At 42.4% G+C, this 15,036-nt stretch overlaps 1 protein-coding gene across 1 annotated transcript in view; it reads left to right on the top strand.

The window, feature by feature from the left end:
* The window catches only part of RPF2 (ribosome production factor 2 homolog), a 651,328-nt gene that overhangs the window by 416,330 nt on the left and 219,962 nt on the right, over window positions 1-15,036 (top strand). The window contains exon 7 of the mRNA XM_044062732.1: window positions 6,912-7,011. Coding sequence (XP_043918667.1) covers window positions 6,912-7,011 — 100 coding nt within the window. The remainder of the gene's footprint in view (window positions 1-6,911; window positions 7,012-15,036) is intronic.

Genomic DNA, 15,036 nt, shown 5'->3' with positions numbered 1-15,036 from the left:
CAAGGCCACCTCTATTTGGTTCTCCCTGCACAAACAGGTACTGAAGCAAGATGGAGGAGAAGGCAAAATCTGTACGCACAGTGAAAGATTTCTTGCAGGTCCAACCTCCAAGGTTTAGTTAGGAATTGGCCCCTCCAAAACTCCTGGTCCCTTCTGGTGACCTCTAAAGCACAGAGAAAGAGAGGCAGGAATAGGCGCGATCAAGAGGCAGAAACCAATCCAGGGCAGTGCTTCACAGGGGACGCCAGTGGCAGGGTAACAAACGAAGCTTTGTGACACAGCCACCACCACTGCAACAGGACAATCACAGTGACTTTGACTCTCAAACTTCTACAAGCTGAACAAACAACTAGAAGCACCCTTAGGCGAAAAGCTAGCCTTATTCTCAATAATAACTGGTATTACATCACAACAGACAAGTGGGATTTTACAGATTGGTTAGACTAGTGCCATACAGGTTCCACTTCCATACTCTACCAGGGAAGAGAGGAATGCCAAACCTACCGCCAAATCAAAGACAGAAGCTCTAAAACAAATAAGTCCTCAATTATTAAAGATGAGAGCTGTGGAAAAGGCACCATCTATGGAGCAAGGAAGGGATTTACCCAGACTCTTCCTGGTACTCAAGAAAAAGAGAACAAATGGAGGCCTATTCTCGACCTGTCCGCTTTAAACACATTCCTCATTGTTCCAAAGTTCAAAATGCTGACTCTACAGCAGCTTTTCCCATGCTGGGCAAGGAGTCTTGGCTGGTAACTCTAGATCTCAAGGAGGCATACCTGCAACGTCCCCATACGCACTTTCAAATTGCAGAAGATACCTCAGATTTCTTGCAGGATCAGAGCATTATCAATTCTCAGCATTGCCCTTTGGCTTACATCTAATACTGCTCCAAGAGTGTTCACGAAAATGCCTGGCATCAGCAATGTCGCTCATTGCAGGCTTCAAGGAATCCCAAATTTACCCCCTACCTGGACGACTTTGCCTGATACAAGCGGACAACAAAACAAGCTAACAGAAGACTTACAAAGAGTCATTTACCTGCCAAGAAGCCCTGGGATATACAGTCAACATACAAAAAGTCAAGGGCCGATACCATCCCAAAGAATAACCTTTGGGTACAGAGCTGGACACATCAAAGCAAATGGCATTCTAACTGCAGAAAACAACAGAGCAACTACCTCTCTACTTCTTGGCATTAACAAAGCAGAACCATCTAACAGCAAGAAAAGCAAGTTGCAAGCCTTAGCTTCATGGCATCCTGCATAATACTGGTCCCTCACTGTGCCAGACTGCATATGAGAAAGCTACAGTGGTACCTAAAGAATTTATGGTCTCAACACAAGCACAGCCTACAGGAAGGCCAAAATTCCAATAATCCCATGCCTGAAGCAAGAGTTCCTATGGTGGGCTCAGGCCTGTCAATCAAACACAGGATTGCCCTTCTACAACATTCAACCAAGCCAAACCATAGCGGCGGGCGCACTCAGACCTCCGGTTGGGGGCCCACATGCTGGACAAGTGCATACAAGGCTTATGGACTCAAGACCAGCTGCACCTACACATAAATCTAAAGGAAATGCTGGCAGTAAAATTGGCAATCCAGACATTCAGACCATTTCTCCGAGAAGGTCAGTTGATAAGGACAGACAACACCACAGTTATGTGGTACATCAACAAACAGGAGGCACACATTCATACCCTCTATGCCGGATGGCACTGGACCTATGGAATGTGGCTCTGAGGCTACAACATTCAGTTACAAGCAATTTTGTACCAGGAAAGAAAACATTCTAGCAGACATATTAAGTAGGACTACCACGGATGCCTACGAATAGATGCTGCATCCGGACATCTTCAAAGCCATTACAAAGAAAATGGGGACTCCCAGAAATAGACTTATTTGCATCCCACACAATCACCAGCTAAAGAAATTCTGCACAAGGACGTACCACCCACTTGCTGTTTGGAAAGTGGACTCCTATCTTTCAGTTGGAAAACCTGACAGCATATGCATTCCCACCACTTCCTTTGATGCACAAGGTGCTATTGAAGATCAAAGAGGACCATCCAAGGATCATTCTGATAGCTCCAGACTGGCCAAGGCAACATTGGTACCCATTACTAAGGAGCATGTCTCGGGAACAAATATGGACACTACCCCTGGTTCCATTGCTGTTAACACAGAACAACTACAACATCCTGCATCCCAATCTGAAAACTCTGCAGCTGACTGCCTGGAACATTCCATAAGATCAATTAACCCAAATTTATCACAAAGGGTTAAAGACATTATCCTTGAGGCTACTTAGACCCTCAACAAGGAAAAATTATGCAGCAAAATGGAAGAGATATCTCATTTGGAATACTGCAAAGGGAGAAGATGTGTCACTGGTAAACATAGCCAACATCCTGGAATACTTGGCAGAGCTCTTCCACACAGGCCTGTCCTATTCTTCCATCAAGATACATGCATCAGCAATTTCAGCAGAATACAGCTTGGATCCTCCTGTCTTCTCGCATCCTCTGCTCAGGCAGTTTCTGAGAGGAATTAAAATGTAAAACCTCCTAGGAAACCACCATTGCCAGCATGGGACTTGAACTTTGTGCTAGAAAATTGACACTTCCTCCTTTGAACCAGCAGCAACAGCAGAATTACAATACTTATCATGGAAGACTGCTTCCTGCTGGCAATCACTTCAGCAAGAAGGGTATCTGAACTACAGGCATTAATGGCAGTGCAACCCTTCCTGATCTTCCATCAAGATAGAGTGTCCATGAGAACAAATCCTACTTTTTATGCCTAAGGTGGTATCCAGAGTATCTTTAAATCAGGCTATCCACCTACCTACATTCTTCCCAACCCACAGAACAGGGAGAAAGACTGTTGCATACCTTGGATGTACATAGACAGTTACGCTACTACCTGGACAGGACCAAGGGCAATAGAAAAACTGACCAGCTACTGGTAGCATATGCAACAGGAAGGGAAGGAAAGCAATTTCAAAACAGACAATCTCCAAGTGGATAGGAAATTGCATTAGATGTTGTTATTCCTACCATGGAAAGATAACTCCAGAGAACATCAGGCCTCACTCCATTAAGGGCTACAGCCACTACCACAGCTTTCTTACGAGGAGTGGCTACCAAGGACATTATAGAGGCTGCTACTTGGACCTCCGTGCATACATTTGCCAAGCATTATACTTTACCTTTATACTCTAGATCCCGAGCAGGTTTTGCCACTGCTGTTTTGCAAGGGATCCTAACTACACCATAATCTCTTCCTTCCTCCTCCTAGTTTGGCTATGGTATTCTACCCATTTGTAAGGACTGCAGATGCATCCAGGACATAGTACAGTTTGTACCTACCACCATAAATGTAGATGTCAGATAGGAATGCATCTGCAGTCAGGATTACCCACCCGCCTCTTCCCCTCTGTGGTACTCCTAGGTATTTGCCCATCTTATAGCTAGCTGGGGGGGATCTGTTATGGTGTATTTGTTTGTATATATGTACATACATGCTTATTTTTTGTGTTTGCTCTCTACTATTTGGAAACATTGGCATTTATCCAAATTTAGCCTTCCAAGAGGGCACCTGGCATCTGGGGCAAGAAACACTGAGGAAAATGGCGTCGGCTGATGCCTTTATACCCGAAAAACTGCAGCTATGACGTCGGGTGAAGTGCGACACCAGCCGAGGCCAGACCCAGACTTTGGAATCCGGCCCGATTTGAAGGGCTGCCTGGCTTGACGACAGGACAACCCATTTGTAAGGACTGCAGATGCATTCCTATCGGACATCTACATTTATGGTAGGTACAAAACTGTACTTTACAGCACTTCTTAGATGCTAGACGGGAGCAAAGTTGACTGATAATGTTCAAACAGCTGAGGACTTATATCATGGCAATGTTAGAAGCTGGAAGGAGTAAGGGAAAGGCAGCCATATACCTGTCGGCTGTCAGCTGGCTGCACAAAAGCCATGGGGTGGGTGGATATAGGTGGATTCCATTTGAAAAGTACCTAGTTGGGCCTAATGTACTGCAGAACTCATGAGATAAGCTGCCAAAGGCATGTCATGGTAAGTACAAGGTTTGCCATTTCACAGCCCATTTCTTGACAGCTGTCTGTGGAGCATTTAGATGGTTAGATATAGTGGAACCAAATGGCAAGGGGGGGTGGGGTTATTGTAACACTGTTCACGGGTTGTGAGAATCCCAGGAAAGGAAACTGGTAGTGGTTGTGGATACAGACCCAGGTGGACACAAATCGGGATTTATAGTAATGACTTCAATGGTACCAAGTACAGAGAGGCATTAAGAAAGGGCCCTTTTTCCTGCCATTAGAAAGATACTCCACTAATCCATCTTCTAGCAAGAGTAGTACTTAAGAAAACAAGTCAAGGTTTGTGGATTAAACACCAAAAGATATACCCTCTCACATTTAGAATAGAGGCTGTTTTCACAGGGTACAGTAGGAGCATCACAGAAGTAGTATTAAGAAACTAGGAAGATGAAAGTGTACTACTTGTATGTCTTTTGTAAGTATTCTGTTGTGGCACAGCTAACATTGTTGATTTTTGTATTACAGATCTAAGACCTCAAATGCAGCATAAAGTTCAGAATTTGGGCCATTCATATATGAGGAGAATAAAGAATGGCTTCATTGGAGATAGGAGAGTATTCATAGTAAAGAGGGACAGCTGACATTCATATGGTTGGATGTTGCGGGGGTCAAATGATCATAGCTAAAGGATAGGCTGGTATGTAGGTGCAAAGTTTTGAGGCTGCTGAACAAGATCCTCCTGCATCGGGGGGGGGGGGGTGACATATGGTGTCAGCCAAATATGCTAATTGGAAAACTTGACAAATGAATACAGCAAGACGCCAAATTCATTTAGTCTTACTGGCCAAAGTTTCAAATCGTTATGATCTGAAGTGAGTTAGAGGTTGGAATAGTGCAGAGCTTCATCCATCAAAGCAGTTGAGAGGGTTAGATGCAGGATTAATTCCACCACATGCAAACCCATGACAGGGGTTGGGGAAGTCTACATAGACATCCCAGCATAAAAGGAAACTGCCAGCAATGCATCATGTTAATGGGGTTCATTTGTCATTTAAAGGCATGACAGTTTTTATGCAGGCTCAAGAGTAGAAGTAGATAAGGGGCTGTGCTTCTGTGGCAGGAGGAAGGATTAGCAAGCAAGACACACAGGTAAGTTAGGGGAGGGTGTCCTTCCACAGAGCTGTAGCCCCAGGGGAGGACATATTTGCTCTTATCTTGGCAAACTGTAAATCATCTTGTGAGAATTATATTGAAGTCAAGATATGGATGATGGGTCCTTGATGGGGGATGTTGAATAAGGCCAGATAGACAGTGCTGCCTCTCTCTAGGGTTAGAGAACTGATGCATTAACCAATGTGCAACAAAGTTTCCCCAAAATCCTGTGCATGTCTCCTGAGTTTAAAATGTACAAATAGTCTGGCAGTAAATGAATAGCTGTGGCCATTTAACTCCATGTTGATGTCTGTGATGTTTTTTTATGTGACAAGTGTTGATAAATGTGAATGTATAATAAAAGCATTGGGTTAAAGTGATGACAGAAGCACTACAAAAACATTTGCATGTCAAAAATGTATAAATGAATTAAAAGGCAATGATTTTATTTCTGATGATAGAGAAGGGAGAACAATTCATAGTCTCGGATAATACCTTCTTTTAAGATGGTTTTGTTCACACACGTTGATTGCCATTAACTGCTCAAACATGGATCGACACTACAACTAACTGATGGTTTCAGACTTCCACGTGAATGTAAATGTGCTTCCAAGTAGAACTGTAGCGAGCTCGATGTGGCTAGGTAATCTTGACCAATGGAATGCATCCCAGGTTGTGTTTAAACGTCAGCAACTCTTACATCTTTTCACCATTTTGGTGTTTACGTTGTGTAGAAACGCAAGTGTCAGATACACTTGCTTGCCACTATTCTTATTTTCTAGCCCACTGCTTTTGCAGTAACTTCTGCCTTGCTCTAAGGCATAAGAAAATGAAATATTTATTTGTTCGTTCATTTATTTATTCACATTTGATTACCGGGAACGTCCGACTGGGTGTAGAAGCCCATTTTCAGGAGATCTCTGGGGAGAAAAGGTCCAAATTATTATAAACCTTTTAAGAACATTTTTTCAATCTTCAAAAATAAAACAAAAACATTTGCAGTTTAATTATACAAATTAGACATAATATAAAAACATTGGTTAAAAATCGATACAACGTATATAACAATCATTTAATATTTAAAGAAACTTTAGACAGTTTGTATAAAACGTATTTAAAGAAACTTTAGATTGTAGAAAAAGTAAAGATAAGTTAGTTTACTACAAATAGGAGTTGTAATAGATGAGGGAAAGCCAGGCTTATGGTATATTATGAAAGTCAGGGAAGAGAAATACAGATTTCAGATAGGAAGTCTTTCAGAGTGGTTTTGAAAGATGGCAGGAAGGGTATAGACCTGATGGATACAAATGTTACGATAACTAGTTTAGCTAGATGGGTAAGAAAAATGCGACAAGTAGTAAACAGTCTATTTATCCTTTGATCAGGTTTGTTCCACTAGGCTAGGAGATCAGAGGTGGCTTTTATACTGTTAGGTGAAATTTGACCAGGACACCAGGGAATGTCTGTTATTGAAAAGTGCAGTGGGATCTTTTGCATCCATCTGAGCTACCACCAACTCAAGTAGATGGGTCCACAGTCATCTCATCCAAAGGACAGATTCCATTTTATCAGTATGTAGATATTAGATGTTGATAGTTCTCTCTCACCCACGATATGCAATTATTCAGATTATAATAGTCAGCTTTCAGCAATTCTGTGAAATGATGCATGTCAACTCTGTATTTCAGAACAGCAAATGTCCTGAAGGAACAAAACCCATGCTAATTTTTGCTGGAGATGTATTTGAAACAGATGGTGATTACAGAAGATTGAAAAGCCTTTTTATAGGTAATTATTTTATCTTTTCAGTTTTCATACTACAAGGGCAAGGCTTCAGAGCTGCATTTGTTGTACTGAATTTCTGAATGCTTTAATAAACATACAGACTGTGATAACTACTTATTCAGTTTTGCAGTTTAAGCACCTTGTATGAATGCACACACTGCATTTCATGTTGTGCTTGTATAGATCAGTATTCTCCATGATGAACTTTATATTAGAAAAGCGCAAGTACATATGTAATTATGTGAATAAGTGGTGGAACACTGTAATACATTGTAATTTGCTGTAGCTGGTTAAGAGATGGCTGCTGGTTAATGGCAGGAATCGCCTTCCAACTTTTGCAGTTAACATGTGAACATGTTTTGAATCTAAATGGCTGCTGTACCATGTATGCTGACTTCATAAAACATTTGCTAATTGTCTGTGCTTGTTTTATTTATGATGCATTCCCAATGGCCATAGCCAACACTGATTGGACTCATTTTCCGCCTTTCTGCATGTTATGATTACTTTTTCTTTAACAGTACTTTAAAGAGACTGGTATCATAGGCCCCCCCCCCCCCAAAAAAAAAAAAAAAAAAAAAAAATAGTGGTCCAGTGGTATATTTAACTGTGCAGGAGCACTGACTCAAGTAAAGGATTCCACATGCCCTCCAGCAAATTAGTAAGAAAAGAAACCGTGGCCATAATCACTGATCTCTATTTAAATGTGCAATATGGTGTATGAGAGTCAGTGAACATATCAACAAACATGATATTCCAGATTCACAATACACATAACTGCACAGTGCAACAGTACATTTTATAGTGGTTCCTAATAGCAAAACAACTTACCGGAAACATTTACTGTAAAGACATCCTCTAAAATGCAGTCTGCTACTTTTCCGTGCATGTAACATCTGTACCATTGAAACCCTTGAAAAATGGAAACATTTGCATCACTGCATATTTTACTTTATTCTAAAATGCATAAATTGCAATACATTGCAACACCCAACAAAACACTTGCCCACCAGTTAGACACTTTTCTGTTTACACCTGATAAGTATGATGATGTGGTCAAAAGTGTGAAAAATTGCATAAATAACCACCACAGTACTACACATTTCACCTTGCTGATGTCACATGCGTGCAGTGCAAGTAGTTACAACCCTCCATCAGTTAGAGCAATATTAGCTATGTACATTTCAAATATCTGTCAAGTGAATGAATAAATAATTAAATACAGTCGTAGCCATATTTCACTTTGTCAATGCTGCATGCTCTGTAAGCCCCCTTGCACCCCCCACACTCCAGCTAATTACATATACCAGCTCCAAACACAACAGTGGAGAAAGGGGGGCAAATTCCCATGTTCAGTATTTTGAGTTTTAGATATTTTGGTTTTCAGTTTCTTAATGACATAGACCCATTTGTAAGTGTGTGTGTGTGTGTGTGTGTGTGTGTGTGTGTGTGTGTGTGTGTGTGTGTGTGTGTGTGTATAATACATACACACACACAAACACACTTGTATAATAAAATATGTATGTATGGGTCCCCCTCAGAAACCCAAGAGCTCACTTACCCTATTTTCAAAAGACTGAGACGAGCAAAAAAAATGAAACTCCAGAAGACCGACCACTCGGAACACCGACATTTCACTACAGGAAAGTAAATTCTTGGCCCATGTTGACCTTTGCCCCTTACCTATTCAGTAGTGCAATCTCAAAGTTGGTATATTTAGTTGGGGGTGAGGGCTCCACATGGGTGAGTTTTCTTTGCTTTGGTTTTAGTTTATTTGCCAGGTTGGCCAAACAGTTACGTACATGTAGTGAAATGTCAGTGTTCAAACAGTTGGTCATCTGGAGGATTTTTTTTTTTTTTTTTTTTTTTTTTTTTTTTCGTCTGTCTTTTGAAAGTCAGGTAAGTGATGTTTTGGCTTTGTGAAATAGACCCGTATATGTGTGTGCGTGTGTGTATAGACGTGTGTGTATATATGTATATATATATATATATATATATATATATATATATATATATAGTGTGTGTGTTTTGTGTGTTACATGATGGAAGCATTTCAGAAGTGCAAAGAGACCATATGATTTTGCTTTTGAATATCATGTAAAAAAATACAACAACCACTAACTTAAACATTGCTCCCCTGGAACTTAAGTATACCATCTCCAAAATTGCACTACAGTGCAGAAGATGGAAATCTTTCCATTCTGCACTGTATGGGGATGCCTGTTCTGCATGGTCGACATTTCAAAAGTCGATCATATGGTCTTGATATGGTCTTCGGCTTTATGAAATGTCGACCATGTGAAGGGGGACCCATCAATGTGTGTGTGTGTGTGTGTATGTGTGTGTGTGTGTGTGTGTGTGTGTGTATATATATATATATATAAATGTGCGTGTGTGTAGGTTCATACTAGTCTATCTGCCCTAGGGCATTTATAAGCCTAGCCAGAGTGTGTTTGGCTTTCGCCATCCATTTTAAATCAATTTTGCTATGCCCTTTTAAGAGTTGGTATACTGTGCCTCTGTCTAACATACCCGGGGTAAACCTATGATCTCCCATCCACTCATCAAGATCCCGCTTGAAGAGAGTCAATGAGGGACTCTGCCTAACCTGGACTGGGATTTTATTCCAGAGTGAAGGGAGCCTCTGGGTTATGAATCTGTCCCTCCAGCATGTTCTATTTATTTCAGTGCTGAGGTTCAAGTCTCTCGAGCGCGTAGCTCGATGGGATTTGGACTTTCTGAGGTGCAGCATGTCTATTAATTCCAGGTTGGACATGGCTATACGTCAGGCACAGATTGCCTCTGAGCAGGAGGTATGCTACTGAGTAGAGCTGGAGTTTCTTTAACCGGGCAGCATAATGGCATCTGTTTGAGCCCTTTGATCCTCTTGGTGAGGTACTTTTGGGGTCTTTCCAGTTGCTGCAGGTGTCTGGTAAGGTACATCCCAAAAGGGGCATTATACTCAATTATGGGCCTGATGAGGGATAAGTAAAGAGGCACGATGACCTCCCTTGATCTAGATGTGAATCCCTTCATGATTAGGTGGGCTATATAAAATGTTTTTCTAACAACTTTGGCCACGTGGTTGTCAAATGAGAGATTGCTATCAACTTGGGTCCCCAGGTCCCTAATTATTACTTCTGTACTTAATGGATTACCACCTATGTGGTAATTTGTGGGCACTTTGTTTTTGCCAAAGGGGTTGACTATACACTTTTGGCATTTTAGCTTGAGGCCATGGCTCTGGCATCAGTTGTCTGTTTCTATGAGACCCTTTTGGAGGATGCTTGTGTCGGCTGGAGAGTCTATTATGGCGCCCAGTTTGCAGTCATCTGCGAACTTGGTCAGCCACAGTCCTTCCGTGTTGGCCTGTACCTCCGAGAAATATATACCGAACAAGAGAGGTCCCAGGACTGAGCCTTGTGGAATGCCACTTGTAACTGGTTTAGAGTCTGACATGGCTGCAGCAATTCTAACCATGTGAGTTCTGTCCTTGAGCCAGTTTGCAACCCATCTAGTGACATAGGGGTTTATATTTAAGCTGGTGAGCTTATCTATAATGCCCGAGTGTGGTATTGTATCGAAGGCTTTTGCGAGGTCCAGGTAGGCTGTGTGGACCACCTTCCCCTCGTCAATGGCCTTGGTGACTGTTTCAAAGAAATCAACCAGGTTTAAGAGGCAGGATCTGCCCTTAACAAAGCCGAACTGGGTAGGATCCAGTGTCTGTAGGTCCCCAATATCTTTATTTATGAGGTCCATGATGATCCTTTCCATAGCTTTGCAGACCAAGCTAGTCAGGCTTATGGGGCGATAGTTTCCAGGATCCATTGAGGCACCACCTTTGTGGAGAGGGACCACTGTTGCTGTACGCCACTCTTTGGGTACATATCCTGTAGTAAGGCTGAGATTGAACAGTAGTTTTATGTTTGGGTTTAGCTCTTCTTGGAGTTCGTGTAGGTCCCGGGACACTGTCTGGTCCCATTGATGCTGTGTTTTTTGCTTTGGAGAGGGCAGCTCTTACCTGAGCATCTGAGATGTCAGGGGGGGGCAGCACTCTGCTGGGATAGGTATTTGCCCTTTGGTGGGGAGTTGCGCTGAACCTGTCAGCTATGATGTTGGCAATGTCTGTGGGTTCGGTGTATTTTTTTGTCATTTTGGACTAATTCTGAGCATATCTGGGAATTCCCACCCAGGTTCCTAACATAACTAATGAAATCCTTGTGATTATCCTTAGTGTCCTGTGCAATTTTTCTCTCGAAGCTGGCCTTAGACGATTTTATGAGTGCCCGTAGTTTTTTGCTAATACTGATCAGAGATGCCTTCCCTTTTGGGATTTTGCTCTATCATGTAGTAGCTTCCTCCTTCTGTTGTATAGTTTGTTTATGGCTGGGGTCCACCAGACAGGACGTCTGCCTTTGGAGGATTGGGTCTTGGTTTTATTTGAGATTGCATGATCCATGCATTCCTGAAGGTGTTCATAGAATGCGTTTATAAAGGATTCTGCGGTCTGGGCCGTATTTTCCACAGGCCTGGGGGCTTTGAAGGATTCCACTTTGGTTTTGAGGAGTGTGAAATTTGTTTTAGAGAAGTTTTTCACTGTGGTTGTCAGGGCAGCGGCTGGAGTTGGGATGTGAATATCCAGTGAGATTAGTTTATGGTCTGATCTTACCAGTGAGGGATACATTTCTGGTCTGGAGCATAGAGTCCCCATGTTGGTGGTGATCAGGTCCAGTATGATGTCCTTCATGGATGCATCTGCAGTCATAATTCCAAAGTCCGGGCATCAGCCCATTTTCTTCAGTCTTTCTTGCAGCCGATGTCAGAAAAGTTAATAATTGTTTAACCTGTGGGAAACAAACAGTGCTTACCACTGACTAGTTCCCAAATGCTTCCTCTCAGCCGATTCTGCTGATGAATCAGACATAACTGACCAGCCAGAGGCTCCAGATTCTGATGCTGAAGAATCCATTCCAGCTGCTTCCCACCAGAAGAATTCTCCTTTGGGGAAACCTTGCAAATGGCAGCAACAGGATTTTAGACTCCAGGAAAAGACTTAGGACCTTTTGCACCTTCCACAGCACAGGCCCTTAGCTATACCTCCTGTTCTCTCTGTGGTGGATGATGCTTTCAATGATGTGCCAAACCAGACAGATTTTACAGGGTGCCAGATACTCATCACCACCTTTACAAGGCCCCTCTTGCAGACCCCAAACTATTTATAGCTAAAACCCTCAAGGTCATTAGACAGATGGGGTAAAAGGTTTAAACTGTCAGTTTGAGTTTATGCTTGAACAGTTAACTAAAAAGCTAACCACTGATGAATCTCTTGATAGTAACCATTCTTTAAAATGTGGCTATGTTAGATCAGCCATGACTGGCACTGTAATTAGAAGGCATGCATGGCTAAAGGAGCAAGCTTTACCGGATCATGTTAAATCTAAATTGCTAGATGCTCCTATGGATAAAACAAGTTTGTTTGGTACACCTGCCCAGCAGGTTATGAAGAAAATGGAAGAAAAGGCAAAATCAGTCCAGACAGTTAAAGATTTCTTGCAGGTTCAACCCCAAGGTTTAGCAGGAACTGGCCTGCTTTCTGACCCACAAGACCTCAACAGGAATAGACGCTCCAGAGGCAGAAATCAATCCAGGGAGGTGCCTACAGAGCGACAGTGGCAAGGTAACAACAGAGGCACAGACTCCACACCTGCCACTACATCAACACAGCCACAGTGACTTAGCCTACCAGGAACAAACAGCAGCTCCTCTATTTTCAAAAACTGGCACCACATAACAAAGGACAAGTGGATTTTACGAACCATAGATCAAGGTTATCGGGTTACTTCCACACTTTACCAGACAAAGAGAAATCAAAAGGCTCTACAACAGATAATGGTTAGCAAACATGAGAGAGAGAAAGTGCCAACAGCAGAGCAAGGAAAGGGGTTCTACTCAGACTATTCCTAGTTCCAAGAAAGAGAAAAGTTGGAGACCAATTCTAGACCTGTCCACCCTGAATACTTACATCATTGTCCCAAAATTCAAAATGCTGACCTACAGCAACTTGGTAACTCTAGATCTCAAGGAGGCATACCTGCAAATCTGCAGAAGATACCTCAGATTTCTTGCAGGATCAGAGCACTATCAAAGTATTCACAAAATGCCTGGCATCAGTAATCGCCCATTGCAGACTACAGAATTCAAATTTATCCATACCTGACTGCCTGGACAAAGCAAGCTGACAACAGATTTACAAAGGGTCATTTACTTGCAAGCACTGGGATACAGTCAATTTACAAAAGTCAAGACTGATACCATCCCAGACAAGGACTTTCCTGGGAGCGGAATTGGACACAGTAAGACAAATGGCATTCCTAACTACAGAAAAACTTTACTTCTTGGCACTAACAAAACTGAACAAGTTAACAGCAAGAAAGGTACTGCAGGCCTTGCTCATGGCATCATGCATAATCCTGGTTCCATTTGCCAGACTACATATGAGGTAAAGAATTTATGGTCCCAACACAGACACAGCCTAGAAACGGAAATCCCACTAATACCATGCTTAAAACAGGAGTTCCTATGGTGGCTCAGGCATGCCCCAGGCCTGCCCAGACCATCACAACAGATGCTTCAGACCTAGGATGGGTGGACACAGGACCAACTTCACCTGCACATCAACCTAAAAGAAATGCTGGTAAAACTGGCAATCCAAAAGTTCAGACCATTTAAGGAGGACCACTTGATAAGGACAGACAACACCACAGTCATGTGGTACATCAAGGCACTCATTCTTATGCAGAATGACTTTGAGCTGTGGACCCTGGCACTCAGCTACAACATCCAGTTACAGGCAATATTTGTGCCAGGAAAAGAAAACTGTCTAGCAGATATGTTAAGCAGGACCACATCGGATGCCCAATGGCAGCTGCGATATCTTCAAGACCATCTCAAGAAATGAGATCTATATCACCTCTCAATCACCAGCTCAAAAATTCTGCCCACCCACTAGCATGGAAAGTGTTCAGCTGGAAAGGCCTAACAGCATATGCATTCCCACCTTCCTTGATACACAAAGTACTACTAAAAATCAAGGAGAAGGATAATCCTGATAGCTCCAAACTGGCCAAGACAGCATTGGTACCCACTACTGAGGAGCATGTCTCGAACAATATGTACAATTCTGATGCCTTTGATGCTAACTCAGAACAACTTCAGCACCATGCATCCAAACTAAAACTCTGCAACTGACTGCATGGAACATCACATAGCAGCTCAGAACTTTCACAAAGAGTTAAAGACATTGCCTTCAACTAGAAGGAATTATGCTGGGAAATGGAAAAGGTTTGTCATTTGGAGTTCTGAAAGAGGAAAAGATGTATCAAACATAGATATGCCTAACTACTTCATTCAGGCCTGTCCTACTCCTCCATCAAGATTCATGCATCAGCTATTTCAGCAGAATACAGCTTTGATCCACCTGTTTTTCACACCCTTTGCTCAGGCAGTTCCTCAGAGGAATCAAGAATGTAAAACCTCCAAGGAAACCACCATTGCCAGCTTGGGACTTGAACTTTGTGCTAGAAAATTGACACTATCACCTTTGAACCAGCAGCAACAGCAGACCTACAACACCTGTCATGGAAAACTTTTCCTACTGGCCTTAATGGCAGTGCAACCCTTTCTAATCTTCCACCAAGATAGAGTGTCCATGAGGACTAATCCTACATTTATGCCTAAGGTATCCAGAGTGTCTTTAAACCAGGCAATCCACCTGCCTACCTTCTTTCCCAACCCACAAAACAAAGGAAAAGAATACTGCATACCTTGATGTACATAGACAGCTACACTACTTGGACAGAACAAAAAATAGCAGAAAGTGCAACAGGAAGGAAGGAAAAGCTATTTCAAACAGACAATCTCCAAATGGATAGGAATGTTACTCCTTCCATGGAAAGCCAATTCCACAGAACATAAGACCTCATTCAGGCAACAGCCACTACCACAGCCTTCGTGGCTACCAAAGACATT

Source organism: Protopterus annectens, chromosome 2.part1 (assembly GCF_019279795.1).
Source record: "Protopterus annectens isolate FY-2018-M chromosome 2.part1, PAN1.0, whole genome shotgun sequence".
NCBI lineage: Eukaryota > Metazoa > Chordata > Ceratodontiformes > Protopteridae > Protopterus > Protopterus annectens.
The sequence above is the reverse complement of the archived record's forward strand: the minus strand, read 5'-3'. Positions and strand labels throughout refer to the sequence as shown.